This window comes from Schistocerca gregaria, chromosome 2 (assembly GCF_023897955.1).
Source record: "Schistocerca gregaria isolate iqSchGreg1 chromosome 2, iqSchGreg1.2, whole genome shotgun sequence".
Taxonomy (NCBI): domain Eukaryota; kingdom Metazoa; phylum Arthropoda; class Insecta; order Orthoptera; family Acrididae; genus Schistocerca; species Schistocerca gregaria.
Genome location: NC_064921.1, coordinates 956,506,409 through 956,527,077, shown reverse-complemented (window position 1 = coordinate 956,527,077; position 20,669 = coordinate 956,506,409). Strand labels below are relative to the sequence as shown.

Below are 20,669 nucleotides of genomic sequence, written 5' to 3'. Positions count from 1 at the left end.
ATTACTCTGTAACGAGTCACCGCAGACCGCGGTTTCCCTTTAGCAAAATATTAGAAACTATCCCTGAAAAACCTGTGAAATTTTGTCGGTGTATTCCGTTTCATCTATACAAACCAACTATATTCGCCTTTCCGTTTTCCCTTCTCGTGTGGTTTTTTTTTTTGTTTGTCTGATGCAAATTTTACCTTCCTCTTGCAGATCTCCTCTACCGTCAGAGCATCGTGATTAACAACATCCTGTTTGATGTGGAAGTAGTGGACATTACGGGAGAAACGGTAAGTTTTTATGAACAGAAATCACGACTTGTAGCTTAGTTAAAATTTATCATGCCTCTCTACAACCTATCGTGGGCTTCGGTTTCCATCACCATACGTCTCCTTTCAACACCCCTGCCTCCGGCCGGAGTGGCCATGCGGTTCTAGGCGCTACAGTCTGGAACCGAGCGCCCGCTACGTTCGCAGGTTCGAATCCTGCCTCGGGCTTGGACGTGTCTGATGTCCTTAGGTTAGTTAGGTTTAAATAGTTCTAAGTTCTAGGCGACTGATGACCTCAGAAGTTAAGTCGCATAGTACTGAGAGCCATTTGAACCATTTGAACACTCCTGCCAGATTTCTGTTTGCAGACCTTTCGTGTGTCTTCTAAACATCAACACCTTAGTACCTCAGCACAGAACGCTAACCCATAGTAAGTGCTTCACAACAATTAAGAGAACACACGTAGCTAATGTAATAAATATGAAGGGATCATTACTTAATTCAAACCCACCTTTCGGATATGTTATTCTTGAAATCGCTCACTTTTTGAAAGTGTAAAAATAAGGGAAACGATACTGAAGATCTCGGTTTTCGGAAATAGCTCGTGAGAACATGTGACTTCCCTTCTTACAAAGTTTCGACCGATATCTTACATATTATTCGTGCAGCTGAACAAGTATTCCATCACGGATGACCTTGATATCGAGACAGCGAGCAATAATCTCCATCGTTTTCGATTGTAATGGGCGTTTATTTACTAATAACAGATAATTTCTAGACTTGGTTACTCTTTAAATTCATCTGGCAGTGATTAGTTTAAATTCTGAGCCATCTCTTGATAGACGCCTGCATTGTGGAGGCAATCAGGTGCATCCGATTTTCGGTGACATGTGTATGTAGGCGAAACCGGAAGAGCTGTTAAAGAAAGCATTAAGGAACACGAACGGCACACGCCGTTAAAACAAAGTGTAAAATCGGCAGTAGCAGAACATCATGAGAACTGTGGCTCTAACATCTATTTTAATAACGTACGTCTGCTGGGGAAGGAAACAAACATTAATAGAACAAAATTCCGAAAAGCGGTTGAAATTTCCCAGAATGCATCTAATTTCAATAGAGAGGACGGCTATAGGCTTCCGGCATCGTGACTCCCCGCCACCAAAGAAGTGAATATGCGGCCGCGATGTGCGAGCGACGTAAACAACGCGCTGCAAGTTACCTCGGCGGACAACAATATTTTGGGTCAACATTCCCTCTCTCTTGCTGTGTCTGTTTCGCATCCAGCCAATGGTGACGGCCAACCAATAGCAGTAGGAGGAATTTAAACTAGTAGCTCTGCTCCAGCGTTAGTGTGGAACAGTGACTTTCTATCCAATGACGATGGGACTCCACTAGTATCCACAAGAGTGTAGACAATTACGCCCCTTCTTCTGCATCAGTGCCGTAATATTAGCCTATGGCGATGGCCCACCAATGGTAGCCATAAGAATTTTTAAACTAACTCTTGAATTTTTTTATCAAACACTGACCAATAGAATTTTCCTTGACAAAGACAACGCAAACTTAACCTATTCATTTATTACCCACAATATACAAGCTCAACGCAGTCTGACTGCTAACATCGACAGCATGACTTCCATTAATTAACACAAAAGAATAGCCCTGAATTACAAGAAGTCCTAACAATAATACAAATCCAAAAGACATGACATTAAAGAAATATGAAACTAACTCCAACTCTGTTAACTCATTTAACCACAAATCCCGATATGGAAACCCCATTCTTTTTCGGAAGTCACTGACCTCACAGAAAATCTTCATAACACGAATTACAAACAATTACAGCAACTAACAACAACGGCCAGGAAAATAAAAATATTTTAACTACTATAGACTCTAACTACTAGGAGGCATTTGGTAGCAAAAGAAAAATTTTATTTTAGAGCAAAGAATGTATTTAGAAAATTTTACCTTAATCATGTAACATCCAGTTACAAAACTTATTTAGCTGTCAATAATTCCACTATCCATACTTTTATCAACCATACATCTATTAAGGTTATCATGTCCATACACTTCCCTATCAAGTCGCTAACTGCTAGTCCGTCCAACCACAGAATCTCTTGCGCAGAGCGCTGTCAGCGATATTAACACGGCCTCAAAATGGTTCAAATGGCTCTGAGCACTATGGGACTTAACATCTGAGCCCATCAGTCCCCTAGAACTTAGAAATACTTATACCTAATTAACCTAAGGACATCACACACATACAGGCCCAAAACAGGATTCGAACCAGCGGTCGTAGAGGTCGCGCGGTTCCAGACTGAAGCGCCTAGAACCTTTCGGCCACACCGGCTGGCAGATATAATTAAATATAGTGCTTGGTTACGACTTTTGTTTGTTTTGTTAGGAATAAAGGTATGATGCTAAGAAGCAAAAATCTCGTACTGTCCTAATATTAACGTTACTCGCTGTGTGTCAGACCACAAACACTATTGCGATACCTTGGTGTTTAGCTATAGCACGTCTGAAACAGTGTTTCCTTCGATCAGTATCAACAAATCTGCGAATGATAGTATTATTTTTCTCAACATGCGGCAAACGTCGTTGGTCGTGTAGTAGCTAATATTGTTGGCAAACATACTTCGAATTCAGTGTAAGCGCGCCTTCATGAGCGCTCATTTACCATCCAATTAGCACTAAAATTAAAAACAAAAAAACCTAGACTTTAAGTACAGGGTAAAATTTACTGGGGCATGATGATCCTCGTTGCCTGGCCATTAAAAGGGACGTGAGGATTAGGGCAGATATAAACAAGGCCATCTGTCCTTGAGAGCTTAAGGTGAACACTCTCAACATCGTCTGGCGCGTGGGGCGACGTGGGGAGAGGGAAAGCAAATTGCTGGGTGCTAGAGCAGCTGGGTGTGCTAATTGGGTCGCAGCGCAGCCAGCTTTGATGTCGCCTCGCCGGTGTGAGGTGGGCGGCTGGGTACGGGTTCGTCTGCCGGGTCTGCAGGCGCTCTCGACCCGGATCTCATCCCGCCCTGACCACGTGCCCTTAGCGCTAGGATTTCACCCGGAACAGGTCCCGCCCATTCACCCCCTTCCATGTCTATCCATAGTGCAAAGCCCTGCCCTAGACAGCCGCCAGTTCCGCAAACTGGAAGCTACATCAAAGTTGTTATCGTCACAGTCCAACACATATTAGATTGTGATTAAATTCAGAAATGATAAGAAATTTAAGTTTTTCTGGATATTAATATAATATGAATGTACATTATTAAAGATTTTATATATATATATATATATATATATATATATATATATATATATATATATATATATAGGGTGAGTCACCTAACGTTACCGCTGGATATATTTCGTAAACCACATCAAATACTGACGAATCGATTCCACAGACCGAATGTGAGGAGAGGGGCTAGTGTAATTGGTTAATATAAATCATAAAAAATGCATGGAAGTATGTTTTTTAACACAAACGTACGTTTTTTTTTTAATGGAACCCCGTTAGTTTTCTTAGCACATCTGAACATATAAACAAATACGTAATCAGTGACGTTTGTTGCATTGTAAAATATTAATTACATCCGGAGATATTGTAACCTAAAGTTGACGCTTGAGTACCACTCCTCCGCTGTTCGATCGTGTGAATAGGAGAGCACCGAATGCAACAAACGGCACTGATTACGTATTTGTTTAAATGTTCAGATGTGCTAACAAAACTAACGGTATTCCATTTAAAAAAACATAGGTTTGTGTTAAAAAACATACTTCCATGCATTTTTTATGGTTTTTATTAACCAATTACACTAGCACCTCTACTCACGCTCGGTCTGTGGAATCGATTCGTCAGTATTTTATGTAGTTTACGAAATATATCCAGCGGTAATGTTAGGTGTCTCACCATATATATATATATATATATATATATATATAGAGAGAGAGAGAGAGAGAGAGAGAGAGAGAGAGAGAGAGAGAGAGAGAGAGAATTGAAAGTGTCGCCAGCAATAGAAAACAAAAAATAACGTGATGTTATTCAAGGGCGATAAGGACAAATTTTCAGTAACTAATTCACTTATTATAATACGTTTATTGAGGGAAACAGCAGAGCAAACACACGATGCGAAAACACTGGTCTTGTAGCTGTCCCGTCGGTAGGAAAGCCACGGATGCAGTCGAATAACTCTGTTGTCTAAAATCAACGTTATATAGAAATAAGTCCAAGTCGTTTTGTATATGTAGGCCCTCATAGTAGCTCACGAAGATTAAAGAAGACTGCCATAAACCAGAGATGCCTAATGAAAGCAGTAAGATATTTGTTTATATGACATATTTCGCTACTATTTGCATGGGTAACGTGTGAATTTTAACTTGTAAATTCTTCCAATCCCATACCTGCTCATCATAAACGAGGTTATAAAGAATTGTGGCTGTTTCTGTGTGATTAGTGTGCTATGTGCTGTTGCAAACGTCCCAGGAAAATAATCTGTCGTTATTCTTTGTCCTGTCTTAACCAAAAGATTTAATGAAACTTCCTGGCAGATTAAAACTGTGTGCCCGACCGAGACTCGAACTCGGGACCTTTGCCTTACGCGGGCAAGTGCTCTACCAACTTAGCTACCGAAGCACGACTCACGCCCCGTACCCACAGCTTTACTTCTGCCAGTACCTCGTCTCCTACCTTCCAAACTTTACAGAAGCTCTCCTGCGAAACATGCAGAACTAGCACTTCTGGTCCCGAGTTCGAGTCTCGGTCGGGCACACAGTTTTAATCTGCCAGTAAGTTTCATATCAGCGCACACTCCGCTGCAGAGTGAAAATCTCATTCTGGAAAAGATTTAATAATTTCGTAAATGTCATTCAAACCATTTTTTTAAATAATAATGAAGATGTGTGTGTTTGTCACACAGCAGTTATGGAGGAAATAAATACTGCAGTGTTTCAGGGTTGTAAAACGTCCTTCATGCTGTGCTAGTTTTTCTTCCACCCCCAAAAACTTTTCAGCGAAACTATTCAGTGTATAGCACGCAAAAGCCCGTATCTCATGGTCGTGCGGAGGCGTTCTCGCTTCCCACGCCCGGGTTCACGGGTTCGATTCCCGGCGGGTTCCGGGATTTTCTCTGCCTCGTGATGGCTGGATGTTGTGGGATGTCCTTAGGTTAGTTAGGTTTCAGTAGTTCTAAGTTCTAGGGGACTGATGACCATCGATGTTAAGTCCCATAGTGCTCAGAGGCATTTGATTTTCACGCAAGAACAGCTTGAATCGATCTAGTGAGAACAAAGTAATTTTGATGCCCTCCAGAAGTATAGTGAACATTGGTGCTTGTTTCACATATACTGTCTGAGTTCTGAATCTTAAGTGTTAAGTGTACTGTGGTTCCTCTTTCTCGAAGCAAATTATTCTTTGAGTGTAGGTTTTCCCTGTTTTAGCTTTGAGTGCTTTTTCTCACGTAGAAGTATGTTTCTTCATAGGCTACTCATCTGAATACCGAGTTCTCGTATTTAAAGAATTCAGTGCTAAATTGTTTTCTCTTTTGTTTGTTGTGGAAGTAACTGGCACAGTTGAGATCAATTGCTCACGTTTCTTGTAACGTGTCTTTTAACTATGTGGCAAAATTTAAGACCCAGCAAGATATTAATTTGACATTCACTCCAAGTGCAACCGAACGCGGTAAACCACGTGGGTCAACTGAAACGATGTCCAGGCGCCGAACAAAGACCGGGGAAGCAGGGGGTGAGGGGGCGGGACTTGTTCCGGGTGAAATCCTATCGTAAACGATTCCTCTCCCTGCCCCCCCCCCCCCCCCCCTTTCCACCTTCACCGCTCCTGCCGCCCCAACTGCCACTCCGAGTGCTTATGTTTCCTGGAATAATCATCATCATTACATAATCGTCATCATTGTCATCAATATCAGGTGTACTATACTAGGAGCATATTTCCCACTGCAAGCTCCACATTCTCCATTCCTCACTCTTCTGCTAGGTGGTGCACATGTTCGTAGCGTTTTTTCATATGTTTAATAAACACGACAAATACACATAATAGAGACTTTAGTCATCAATAATACACTACTGTACGTTAAAATTGCTACACCACGAAGTTGACGTGCTACAGACGCGAAAATTAACCGATAGGAAGAAGACGCTGTGATAGGAAAATGATCAGCTTTTCAGAGCATTTACACAAGGTTGGCGCCGGTGGCGACACCTACAACGTGCTAACATGAGGAAAGTTTCAACCGCTTTCTCATACACAAACAGCAGTTGACCGGCGTTGCCTGGTGAAACGTTATGATTCCTCGTGTAAGGAGGAGAAATGCGTACCATCACGTTTCCGACTTTGATAAAGGTAGCATTGTAGCCTATCGCGATTGCGGTGTATCGTATCGCGACATTGCTGCTCGCGTTAGTCGAGATCCAATGACTGTTAGCAGAATATGGAATCGGTGGGTTCAGGAGGGTAATACGGAATGCCGTGCTCGATCCCAACGGGCTCGTGTTACTAGCAGTCGAGATGACAGGCATCTTATCCGCATGGCTGTAAAGGATCGTGCAGCCACGTCTCGATCCCTGAGTCAACAGATGGGGACGTTTGCAAGACAACAACCATCTGCACGAACAGTTCGACGACGTTTGCAGCAGCATGGACTATCAGCTCGGAGACCACAGCAGCGGCTACCCTAGACGCTGCATCACAGAAAGGAGCGCCTGCGATGGTGTACTCAACGACGAATCTAGGTGCACGGAATGAAAGAACGTCATTTTTTCAGATGACTCCAGGTTCTGTTTACAGCGTCATGATGGTCGCGTCCGTGTTTGGCGACATCGCGGTGAACGCACATTGGAAGCGTGTATTCGTCATCGCCATGCTGGCGTATCACCCAGCGTGATGGTATGGGGTGTCATTGGTTACACGTCTCGGTCACCTCTTGATCACATTGACGGCACTTTGAACAGTGGACGTTACATTTCACATGTGTTACAACCCGCGGCACTACCCTTCATTCGATCACTGTGAAACTCTACATTTCAGCAGGATAATGCACGACCTTATGTTGCAGGTCCTGTACGGGCCTTTCTGGATACAGAAAATGTTCTACTATTACCGTGGCCAGCGCATCCTCCACATCTCTCACCAATTGAAAACGTCTGGTCAATGGTGGCCGAGCAACTGGCTCGTCACAATTCGCCAGACACTACTCTTGATGAACTGTGGTATCATGTTGAAGCTGCATGGGCAGCTGTACCTGTACACGCCATCCAAGCTCTCTTTGACTCAATGCCCAGGCGTATCAAGGTCGTCACTCGTTATTAGGGCCAGAGGTGGTTGTTCTGGGTACTGATTTCTCAGGATCTATGCACCCAAACTGCGTGAAAATGTAATTACATGTCAGTTCTAGCATAATATATTTGTCCAATGAATACCCGTTTATCATCTGCATTTCTTCTAGTTGTAGCAATTTTAATGGCCAGTAGTGTATATTCTCTTTCACTATTTACAACAGTCCACCGACGCTAGTGTAACTTCTTGATTCCACAACTGTATAAATCACGTGGTTCTGAGGTGAAGAACTCGTCGAGCTGTGTTCAGAGCGCATTTTCATCTGGGAATGAAGTGTCTTATGTTCGGAACGACCTCCCAACCAAACTCCTGCATGGTGTTTCTTGTTAGTCTAGCAGAATGCGGAAAGGCGTTATGGTGAAGTAGCACCGCTTCACGCTCTCTTCCTGGTCGTTGCTCTTGGAGTGCGTCTGAAGACGCCTCGCTTGTTGACAATAAATGTTAGCAGTGATGGCTGCACCTAAGGAAGCAATTCGTGTTATGCCACATCGTCGCTGTTCTACCATCTGTATAACACTATCTTTTGTGGATGCGCTCAAGCCTTAATATGGGGAACTGCTGCTTTGTTCGGGCTAAAACACTACTTTCTTTTCCGCACGTTGGCGTAAAGACACCATTTTTCGTTACCAGTAACGATGCAGGGTGAACCGGTCGGAATTGTTCACGAGCCCATTGATGACGAGCAAGCAGAGTCGAACATATGACCAACAGCTAATTTTTGTGATTTTTTTCTTAGGGCATACCGTACCAATATATCTGACGTTTGAGCCTTCTCCATTGTCGCACTATGGTGGAATGATAACAGTTCATCCCATTTACTTGCCACACGGCAACAGCAACATTATAGACTCAGCAGTGTTGTAGAGATTCTCATGGCATGTGTGTGTCGCTAGTTTCCAACTGTTTACGGTGTTACTCAAATAGCACTAATGAATTTTCTTATTTATTACAATAAATAAAAATTACAAAACAACGGAAAACCATTAAACTTTGCATTTAAAAACTAAAAATGTTAGTATTATAGTACTAAAGCAAATTGATATGCTTATTTTTATTCAGTTACTAGTAAAAAAATGAAGGAACCTGATAAAACCGATACCAAACAAGTACCGAAAAATATCGGCGATTCAGAACTAAAATACCGTCTCAGATTTTAATCGGATGGTGTTTCATATCCCCATTTGTTAATGTAATCGTCCGTCTGGACCTTCTTTTTAACCCTGTTTTATGTGGTGGCTTTACTGTCTGTATGTCCGTTAGGTACAAATTTTGCAGGCACTAACTTCCAGGTGAGCTAGAGACCTGAAATTTTCAACTTAGCTCAAAAATGGACGAAAACGCAATACTTACTCGCTTTCGTGTCTGGAGTGTGGCGGGTGGTACTTTGCATACTCTTGCCATTTAGCCCTTGTCTAGTTACTGTCGCAAATGGTTCAGGTGAAGAACGTTTGCTGGTAGGCCACCGTGTGAGGTTAAGCCTCCCTAATTTTTAGCTTCAAGGTCTTTTTACAAGACTCATTCAGGAAGAAGAAATATATTTTCCGGCCCTGTTAGAGAAAAACTGAAATAAACCAGAAATTTACCACGTTTCTGTGTTGTAATCTCATCAAGAGGTTTGAACCCTCCCCCCCCCCCCCCCAACCCACTCACCCACCCACCCATATACACCCCTCCCTCCCCCCCCCCCCCACACAAATATAACTTGTTCCAAAAACCCTTTATTCTCCCGCTACAGTAAAGATCATTGGTCCCCATCGCCAATTAAATTTATCTATTTTTGATTTGTCTCTGTGGGGCTACCTGAATCTAATTCTACATTTGTATACTAGATACGCTAAAGGGGCTTGAACGCGTCGTTCATAAAAAATCACAGACCACAGAAGAAGTGAAAGCACAAGTGTAATGGTGAGTATTGCAAATTGGCTCCGGGTATGAGTATAGCTAGAAGATAAAAATATCACAACCATATTTATTACGAACTGTTTTCATCTGAAAACATTTTAATTCTAGGAAATTACAACCCCATGAAAAAAAATTTCTTTCTGTGATACTTTGTACATCTATTTATTGGAAAGAGTTATAGCCTAAAATTTCCTTTGAACTATCTTAACTAAGCGGTTCATTGCTCGTAGGCGCATGTGAGAATGCTTACCTCCAATGATTCCGTTTTCTTTTCTACGGCCCGTATGTTAGGGTAGGAAATGTTTTCGTTGGAACGTTAATTCGTGTGGGAAAGGTGCTCAGGGCATCGTCCGTCTACAAGTGTTGACTGCCGTGCCAACACGAGGACGTTGACCTAGTTCACATCTACTCGTAATTTGACGTAAGATACCGAGTCGGGTGGAGCCAAACACTGTCTTTCCAAGTGATAAATGTCGCCAGCCGCCTCCGTAGTTGGATCGCTTAACGCTGCGGTCCACGTCCCGGACGGAAGCCACACCAATTCTGGCAGTGAAAGAAACATTCGTCGCCATGAAGTCGCTGGCAAATGGACGACAGGTAATAGAGCAGGTTCCTGATTGCTTGAAAGCCCGCAACTATCTTGCATTAAATCCGCAGCCGCTTGGAAGGGATATGTACTGTGAACATAAAACTGTCACTAGTGATACATCGTCTGATGAGGACGGAGTTGATAAAGACACCACATACGGGGTGTTCAAAAAGTCTCTCTGCAGTGCCGTATGATTGTTAGCCGCGCATGCCGTATGCCGCAGTGAATATACCGAAACCAAACTCAGTGAAATACTAGTTGTTAATTTATTGAATATTCATTTTCACTTACAAATTTTCACATTAAATGTTGAATATACAATTCAATTCGTCTAATCATGTTTCCAAAGACAAGCTGTACATTTCTTCTGCAACAGAAGCAGTGAAAGTGGATATTCCAGTTTTCAATTCATCGATGGATTTTGGACGGTTTTTATAGACAGTTGCTTTCGCTGCACCCCAGAAGAAAAAGTCAGGTGGTGTTAGGTCAGGCGATCGTGGAGGCCGAAGTCCCTGTGAGATTATGCGATCACCAAAAACGTCAGCAAGCAGTGACATTGAAACGCGAGCTGTACGCGCGGTTGCACCATCTTGTTAAAAATAACAGTTCAGTATTTCACTAGCACAAGTTCTCCTATGAATGGGTACAGAATACCAATGCAGTATCGTTATGCGTTTATTGTATCGTTGAAAAATATGGGATTCACAATCCGACGCCTAGAAATTGCAATCTAAACTCCTATTTTTACAGAATAAAGTGGTTTCTCATGAATACACAATGGACTTGCAGTACTAAACATACGAGAATTTTGCGAGTTCATGTAACCGCATAAATGAAACCACACCTCATCAGTGAAAAACATTTCGTTAAGAATATCCCTTCCATTTTTGTTGAACGAAATTTTTGAACCATCTACAATAATGCAGTCTCTTGCCATGATCAGTGTTTTCCTGTTCTTGCACGACTGTCTGATGGGAAGAGTTCTAATTTTTTTTCCTTACAGATATGTGGGCCGTTCCGACACTAACATTGATTTCCTGCGCGAGTTTTCTTAGTGACTTGTTCGGACTCATGGACATTTCATCGGAAATATCGAGTAGTTTATCCTCTGGCAAAAGTGTTAGGACGACCACTTCTCGGTGCATCTGTCACCGAACATGTACTTCGAAATTTGTTAATCAAATCTCGCACAGTATCGCGATATGGGAGTGTTGTCTCCGGGAAAACAGGATTAAATGTTTGACGAACTGAAACTGTGCATTTACCGCCAGCATTGAACACTTGTTCTTCTAAAAACACACGTTCTTACTTGGTTAGTATTTTAACAGTGTCAGAAACGAAAAAAGGAACAAAGGAACTTAAACGTTCACGTCAACACGTAAAGACAAACACCAACTATACTACTGACGCTGGCTGAGACAAACGAAACAGTGGAATGTTGGGAGAGTCCACTTGAGGGGGAGTAACCCAGGCAGGCGAACAATCATACGGCACTCGCGGCTAACAATTATACGGCACTGCGAAAAGACTTTTTGAACACCCTGTAGTACGTCATTTCCATCGTGATTTGTTCAACACAGACACAATGTAGCACTCCACAAGAACACAATTTACAAGCACCTATGTATTACATACTTCCGCAACGTACAGCTTCACTGTTGGGTCAAGACAGAAATATCAGCCGTTGGATCTCGCCAAGAGCCAGTTATATTGCGACATACAGTTTAACGTGGACTTCGAAACACTGTGAGACTTAACTTCTGTTGAGTATAACTAAGCAAGTCGTTCCTGTATTGCGATGACATTTTGTGTTGCCTGATGGCGAAAAAAGGGAGGGAGTGAAACACAGTAACGGCACGAAGACTACTACTCTCGAATAGCATCAAAAGAGCCCACCAGTCTCAACGTCCCTGTCAGAGGGACGGCCGTGGGACTGTTTCCAGAATGAATTTTTACTGTGCAACGGAGTGTGCGCTGCTTGAAACTTCCTAGCAGATTAAAACTGCATGCCGAGCTGGAACTTGAATCCCCTGTCCGAAGAGCACTTGCGAGTGGGAAGTTAAGGTCACAGGTTACAGTTCCAGATCAGCAAACAGTTTTAATCTTCCTTGACTGTTGTGGAGAAAGGCGTGCAGTATACTGCTGCATCCATTCTCGATAAGCTACCAGAAGAATTCAAAAATCTTAGGAGTAATCCACGCGCTTTCAAATCGAAACTGAAGAATTTCCTCATGGGTCACTCCTTCTATTATGTCGAGGAGTTCCTTGAAAAATTAAGCTGATTCCTATGTTATATTGTTGACTGCGTTTACATTAACTTACAGCTTGTCTTTTTTGGGTTTATAAACATTTTATTTTACCTGTTATTACTTGTATGATATAATTTCATGTACTGACATTTTCCACGACCATGGAAATTTTCTCCTCAATTTGGTCCTACGGAACGAGACGCGTAAAATAATAAAAAAACTGTCTCATGTCATACTCAACGAAAATAATGCCAACAGTGGCATCTGATTATTCATAAACTGCAGACAAGGGATATTTTCCTGGATTGGGCTAAATTATTTATGGAGCTCCAGAAGGTTCGGTACTGGAACATCTGTTGTTTCTCGTATAGTTTAAATATCTTTCATTTAATGCACGCAGACATAATTAGTTCTTTTTACATATCCTGTAAGTATTGCAGTAAATCAGTAAAAATACAGCTGTAAAGGAAATTCAATATATTAGGTTTAGACAGATTCTTGATTTGTTTGCTACAAATGGTACTGTATCTTAATTTTAAGTAAACGCAGAATATTAATTTCTGCACAGCAAAGAGTGTAACACTAGCGGTAAATTTAAAGTATGGGCAGATACAAGACAAACTTGTTAAACTTTTTAATTATACGTATTGAAGAGAACTTAAATACGTCAAAAAACATTTTGGAGCTTCTGAACAACCTGATTCAGCTTTTTTTGCGTTTCGTGTCATTGTAAGCCTCGGAGAGGCAAATTGGTAAGCTAACATACTTTGCTAATTCGGTATTCTGATATATAATTTCACACTAGTTTGCTACATCCTTAATAAACAAAGCCTTCATAGCACAAAAGCGTGGTGCTCGTCTATCAGAGTTGGGTAAATGTAGTGACATACGTAATTGCAACATTAGAAGAAACGATCACCTTTATTGCTTTTGCTGAGTTGAATTCCCTTGTGATATTTAATCCCTGACAAATAGAAAATCCCTACTTCATAGAAAAATTTTTATTTATAAATTTATAGATACTTTTGCGCTGATGAATTCAAACGAAATATTGTCTTCTCTTACGTCAACTCGTAGGTAAATGATCGCTATTAAATAATATTTAAATTACAATTAAATTAATATTGACACTAACACCTATGGCATTAACACATATCGTGTGCAGTGACATGTACAACATGTAACTAACATTGTTGTTGGGCTAATCGCAGTCTAATGGTTACAGCAGCGAGTTTTTACAATTATTGGGGAGCTGTTAATAATAACTGATTACCAATCCTCTCAGCAGCGACCAATCTTTATTTTTAGTCATTAGAACGCTATGAAATGGCATGAAATGCCAGGCTTTAATTTTCACGGCACGTTGATCCCATAGAGCAAGCATGGCTTCATTTCGAGAGATGTATGCGAGAGTGGTAGCCACCGCAGTCTCGACCCACTGTAATACATCATTTGCGTTGAGGGAGGAATTGACAACCTATCTACAGAACCTCTGAAAGACGTCATAGAAGTGTCCGAAACAGATCACACATTGTTTTCAACGATGGGTACATTCCTTGTCGGTCTCGGAAACTAACGTACGGCCGGGAGAGCGTCATTTAAGGTGAACCAGATGAACAGAGTGTCTTATTCACCCAATCATTCCAGGAGTAGCCGTAAATGATTTAGTGAATCCACAAAGAACCTAACAATGGGCTGCTTGACAGGGATCTGAACCAATATCCTCCAGAATACCAGTTTACCACGTATTTTCCTATACAGTATTCTTCGGTGCATGACGAGTCCCCACATCTCGCCGTATGAGAATACGTCCAGCATTGTCGAACATGATCATTTTGGTAGGCTAGGTGTTATGGTGTGGGAAGGCACAATTTTACATGGGTGTACTGACCTCCAAATCTTTGAACACAATACATTCACCAGTCAACGGTATTGTGACACTGTACTCCTTCCTCATGTCCGTCTTTTCAGGAGTACATTCGGCTCTGACTTCATTTTCATGGATGACAAAGCGCGATCCTATCGCACAGCGCAGGCGGAGGAACTCTTGGAACGAGATGACATTCCGCGAACGAACGGTTTTCCGTAAATCCTATCGAGTGCGTTTTGGGTGCGTTGTGGAGACGTATTGCGCTATGTGCACATGCACCAAAGATTGTCTAAAAGTTGTCAATTGCGTAGCTGGATGAATGGAATGGCTTTTCTACCAACCTAACGACTAGGATGGGAGCACCTTGCGTAGCATGTATTGCCGTCCATGGTGGTCACACATCCTATTAACAACCAAGTCCCGCCGTTTATAATGTTCAGCGGATAGTTAAGAATCGCGACGACTTGAATGTAATTACTATCTTTGAATGAAAGTGTCATCTCTCTTTGTCAAACTGCGAATTTGCTTGAGTTACCTCCTGTACTGTTCTGTAGCAGTTCTGATTGTGTATGGTTCAACTTCCATCAACTGCCGGGTGGTTATAATAAAAATGCATCTATTCACTGAGATTCAGTGTGGGCTGTTATTATCGTATGACAGCGAAAATTGGTAGATTATATATTGCGTTAATGGGGAAAACAATGGTTGCTACACAGTTTCTCTATTCCAAAGCAGGAATCAGATCCTCTGAAAAGAGGTCTCCATAACGTGCAGACGTCATGGTACACTCGAGGAGCCCTATGGGTGTATTCTCTCAAAAGAAGAACGGACTGAGAATAAAGTTTCTTGTAAATCCACAACACACAGTTAAATACTGCAGGTGCATTGGCCTTTCGCACGTAACTTGCTGTTTAACAGTACCCCAAATTCGATAGTTTTGTGTACTCACTGCACCCTGTAGTGTAAAATGTGTCTCGCTACTCCATTGCCCGGCCACACGTCGCCAACTTTGATCCGTGCCAGAAATTGAAGAGCAATTTCAGAACGTTTCCACGTATCACGAGGTTTCAATTCGTGCACCGTCTGGATTTTGTGTAAGGGTACCAGAGTAAAATAGACCGCTAAACTTTCTGTGCTATTGACGGTGGGTTGAAAACTTACGTGACACTGCGTGTGCACTAGTAAAACTACCCAGAACACACGCTGCATGTTCAGTTACAGCAAAAGCGATCTCGTCAGTAATTTCCACCAGGAGAGGCCGCCTCGCTCTTCCCCGGTGCCAGACCTAGCTCGCCTGTGTTTCCCAATTTCATTATAATCTTCTTCAAACCGTTTAATGACACCAGGCCCATCCTCAGACTTTCCAATCCGCGATACTCTATTTAAACAGCACTGCAATTGCTGTCGTTCATATAAAACAGTTTCATTAATACCCCACTGTTCACTCACGTTATGGCTTGTCAAATGACAGCGTGGACGTCGTACCGTTATACGGACAGTGTAAGGCTCCAGATTTGTACCTGGTGGCCCAAACTGGAACTAAACGTTTTGCAGCGTAAATCGGTTCCTCATAAATACTTACCCTACCAAGTTTCGCTACCATACGATGACTAACAGCCCACGCTGTATCTCTGTGAGTAGCTGCACTTTAATGATAACCACTCAATATATTATTTTATGCGATAGTCCTTTCGTCCTTAAGTTCTGCCCATCGGTATAGTATGATGTAACACTGACTACGATAAGTAGAAGTGGCGCAAGGGGTCTTTGTTTTTGCACTCAGCAGTAGTAAACGAACACTACGTAAAGTTTTTGTTTGTTGTTGTGAGGTCAGGAGCGCTTCAGTCAAGAAATGAATCTATTCACCTGCAGCCACTGGCAACGAAGGACCACAAGATGAGTACATCCATAAGAGTCGCGGATTTGAGAAACCGATGGTAGTTCGCTCTTTACACACAAAACAACGAAGTTTAGGTAGATCTCACAGTTTCCCAAATGACGTTTGAAATTCCTCCGACGGGATGTGAAACTCTCCTGTCCCAATCTTTGAAATTCCGAGGGAATTCTACCTTCCATCTTGCAAGCTCCGTCAAACTCTTTATACTATAACACTGAATCTCCTTTGTCCTCCCAATCGACACACACACGCGTATTTTGTGTTCTACAGCTGAGCAAACAGTTCCTCTCGATCGCAGATGCTCTCAGTATTCTCTTTCCAAGTGCCCGCTATGTCTTCTGTGTTTTACAGTGGAATTACTTTTCCACTCTTGATGTTGACGGCTTTGATTTTAATTGCACCCGAAACTGTTTTGACTTTTCTGTATGCCGAAAGTGTCTTCCTGACGAGCATTTCCTTTCGAGTTGATCACATTTTTCCTGCAGCCATTTCGCTGTAGCTTGTCTGCTCTTCCTATCAGTTTCGTGCCTATGTGACTTATTTTTGTATGTATTTGTAAATTATTTTGTTTTGCTGAACATTTTTGTATTTTCTTCTTCCTTCGATTGGTTGAGATATTTCTTCTGTTAGCCACAGTTTCTGTGTAGCTACCTTCCTTTGATCTATATTCGACTGTTCAATTTCTTTCACAGACGGTAGATGATCTAAAATGGTGTATTTTGATGTAAGAAGACCATTCCAACGAGGAATGTGTGCGTGAGGCAAGCGCTTGTAGACCGCTTAATTCTCGTAACAAACTACTTCCAGCAGAATAGACGTCGGTGGTGATAGTTGGCAGACAGCACGCAAACGCCTTTGATGTCTCACCTTTGAGGTTTATCACTGGTTAGAGTTGATGACTGGCTATCGGGGATGAAACGCTAAAGCAACTTGCAGAGACAAATTTAATATGATGTTATCGTTTGGAACGTATTAGTTACTATTAAATCAAATTGTTTCGAAAAGCCTATAAACAGCGTTGTAAACATTTTGTATTTATTTTAGAGGATTCGTAATCCATCAAACCTTTGTTGACTGCAACCATTTTTTGCGGTACTAAAATAAACAAATGTCTTTCACCTGAAATTTTTACAGCCATGTATATAAAATGTATTCTAAGTCTTTAATTATTAACCTATACTGTTCATTGCGTAACTAAAACTTGAGTAATGACGACTTGATTAATGGCTATTGTATGAGCAGTTCATTTAGAAACAGTCTATTTACGGAAATATTTAATCGTTTAGATTCTGCCAAACTATATGACCATAATATGTGGAGTCCATGGATAATTATTCCTTCTGAAATTAACGTATCTTATTTGAAAGCCCTCATTTCCTTGTTTATAGAGAACATTTCGTTCTCTTTGAAACTTAGGAAATAGCTTATTGTTCTCGTGACAATTCCAGACTCTTTTTATCCTAAAATGTTATCCTTCCCAAATACCAGTCTTACCATTTCTCAGTCGTGACTTACTGATATTCAGAAATGTATAAAGCTATTAATGAGGCATGTTACTTAATTAAATACCTCCACAGAAAAATTTTGTCTTCTAGGAAAATACTGCCCTTCTCGTTGTCAGTGCTTTCCATATAGGGACAGGGTGATAGGACATATGTTAAGACATCAGGAAATGACTTCCATGGTACCAGAGGAAACTGTAGAGGGCAAAAACTGCAGAGGAAGACGGAGATTGGATTACATCCAACAAATAATTGAGGATCTGTCTTCCAAGTGTAACTCTGTTATGAAGAGGTTGGCGTATTAGAGGAATTCTTAGTGGGCCGCATCAACCAGTCAGAAGAGTGATTACGCCAAAAAAAAAAAAAAAATAATAATAAAAGGAAAATATGGCAAGCATTAAGAACAACCGAGAAAATTTTAGACATCCAAAACAGTGCATGTATAACGAAACGATATTAAATACGTAGCTATTAGTTAATCAAAAAAATTTCAGTGTGAATAATGACGAATAATTACCTATAGCTCATGTTTTGAATGTTATTATTCAGAATGTAACAATCCTGTATCTTAATCTTTTATGAAAACTGTCCCACACCAGCCATTAAATAGGTAGAGTCGACGAAGCTAAATCAATCTCACTTTAGCGTAAAATGGATAGTATTCCGTAGCGTCATTTCTGTAAAAAACAATTATTGCCTGAAGTCGATCTCTGTTAATATTTGCGGAACAGTAATGAAAAACTCTAAATCGGAAAGGATGTTATTAAATACTACAACGAAAACGCAAATTCATATCAAGAGAAGTTTCGTAAGAAGAGTAAACTTACATAAATTAGGACTGCGCCACATTGCCCCTCCGGTAAAGTAACTAAAAGTATTAAGTAGTACATACCCATTTTTTTCGTGACTCGCGGAGGGGGAGAGTGCTACTTATATGAAGCAGGTTGTAGAGGATGGAATGTACATATAAAAGCAACGGGCATCAAGCTAACTGCAAGAAATACACTGCCTGATACTGCTGTCCAGAAGACATCGTCGGATATCAGTGTGACTCCGTACACGTACACAGCTTCGGCGAATATATAAATGATTGGAGTCGCACTTCTCTGTGACAGGTAGAATGGCCATCACTTTGCTTACTGTTCTTCGCCTTTAGTTTTGTTACCAGGTCTGGTATGGCGTATTAAGGACATGAACAGCGTCATATATACTGAGTGATCATTTTTGAAGACCGGGAGCTGACGCGTATCCCTGTGAGGTAGTGTCATCAGCACCTGACAAAGTTTGAAAGGGCCCTCACTGTTGGTCTCCATTTGGTCGGCTGGACAAAGCCTGTCATATCTAGATCTGAGGGAAATTCGGACTTGATAGGGTCTGAAGTTGGACTGCAATGGAAAATGATGGCAGGCATACTCGTCATCTAAGTTTCGGTCAAAGTTTTCTGACCACAAGGGAGCGATACCGTATTGTGTCAAAGCACGCTGTGACCCCTTCACATCTGCGCGTGCCAACTTCAAGAACAAGTAACATCCCGTGTCATCCCGTACCATTGGTCGGTGAGTAGCAGGTAGCAACAGCCGGACTAGGGAATTACAGTCCCATGCATAGCCTTACGTTAACAATACAACACAGACTGCTGCGTTCTGACTGGTACCGTGGCCGGGAGGAAATGAATAAGATAAGGGTTAAGCGCCACGTCGACATTGAAGTCATTAGATACAAGTTCGGACTGTTTGAATGGTGTAGAAGGAAAGTGGGGAAGCATACATTACTGCTGAATGGCGTCGTATTATGTTCAGCACTGAATCATTGTTCTGAATTTCCCCGGATGCCATCGTCGGCGAGTATGACAGGTACCTGTTGTAAGTAGGCTGTTTAGGTTTATTTATTGGTAACGCCGCGTGTTCTCATATTATAAAATTATAAATGACACCAGTTCATCAAATTAAGTAACTTGTAAATTACATTTCACTGCACACGTTTCTGTTGGTCATAGTATATGGACAATATGTGAAAAGTAGGGACTGTTAGTGTTTGAACATGTGTTGATAATTCAGCAAGGGACTGGTTAACAGCATTGCTGGTTCTAAGGACAATTCCAAAAACTTTGTGAGTGCACAAGTGAGGGTTGATGGACTTCCTATATTCTCCGCAAGACTCTTCGATGGTGATTGTGCACCTGCACAGTCTCAACAGATGGCTGCTGGCTATCTCTACAAGGACTGCAGTGGGTCTGCACCTCTGGTGGCCCACCAATACCGTAATCTCTACCAGGACTACAATGGGTCTACTCTGTGTTGACCTACCTACCAATATCCTTCAAAACTTCGACTGACTCTGCTGTGGGTTTGCTCTGTTGTGGCCCATTACCTGTCTGCATGTCAAGAGTCAGCACTGTCTTTCCGTTCTTCAAGACTGCATGGAAATCCACTACTTCTGTGTGCATTATCTTTTACTACCCAGACTTTGAGAAAAACACTGCAATTTTACTTTGATGAATGATCAGGACTGTCTTTATGGACTGTGAAAAAATTTTAGCTTTTGACCAACATTTTATCGATAAGTGTGTGCATTTTATTTCTTTGTTATTGTAATTATGAAAAAATTTTTCAAATCTGTATTGGCCACTGCCCAAAACAATTTGTAATTTTTTTGTGGGGAGCATGGCGGCTATGTAAGTAGGCTGTTTAGGTTTTTTTATTGGTAACGCCGCCGCCACATAGCGCTCTGTATGAAAATCACTGGCTGTGCCGTGTGCAGTCTGTGGCTGGTTTGCATTGTTGTCTGCCATTGTAGTGTTGAGCAGCGGCTGCTGGATGCTAACAGCGCGTAGCGTTGGGCAGTTGGAGCTGAGCCGCCAGCATTGGTGGACGTCGGGAGAGAGATGGCGGAGTTCTGAAATTTGTAAGACTGGACGTCATGAACTGCTATATATATTTTGACTATTAAGGTAAATACATTGTTTGTTCTGTATTAAAATCTTTCATTTGCTAACTATGCCTATCAGTAGTTAGTGCCTTCAGTAGTTTGAATCTTTTATTTA

At 41.6% G+C, this 20,669-nt stretch overlaps 1 protein-coding gene across 1 annotated transcript in view; it reads left to right on the top strand.

The window, feature by feature from the left end:
• The window catches only part of LOC126335434 (ras-like protein family member 11B), a 355,291-nt gene that overhangs the window by 249,230 nt on the left and 85,392 nt on the right, over positions 1-20,669 (top strand). The window contains exon 4 of the mRNA XM_049998715.1: positions 199-275. Within this exon, the coding sequence (XP_049854672.1) occupies positions 199-275 (77 nt within the window). The remainder of the gene's footprint in view (positions 1-198; positions 276-20,669) is intronic.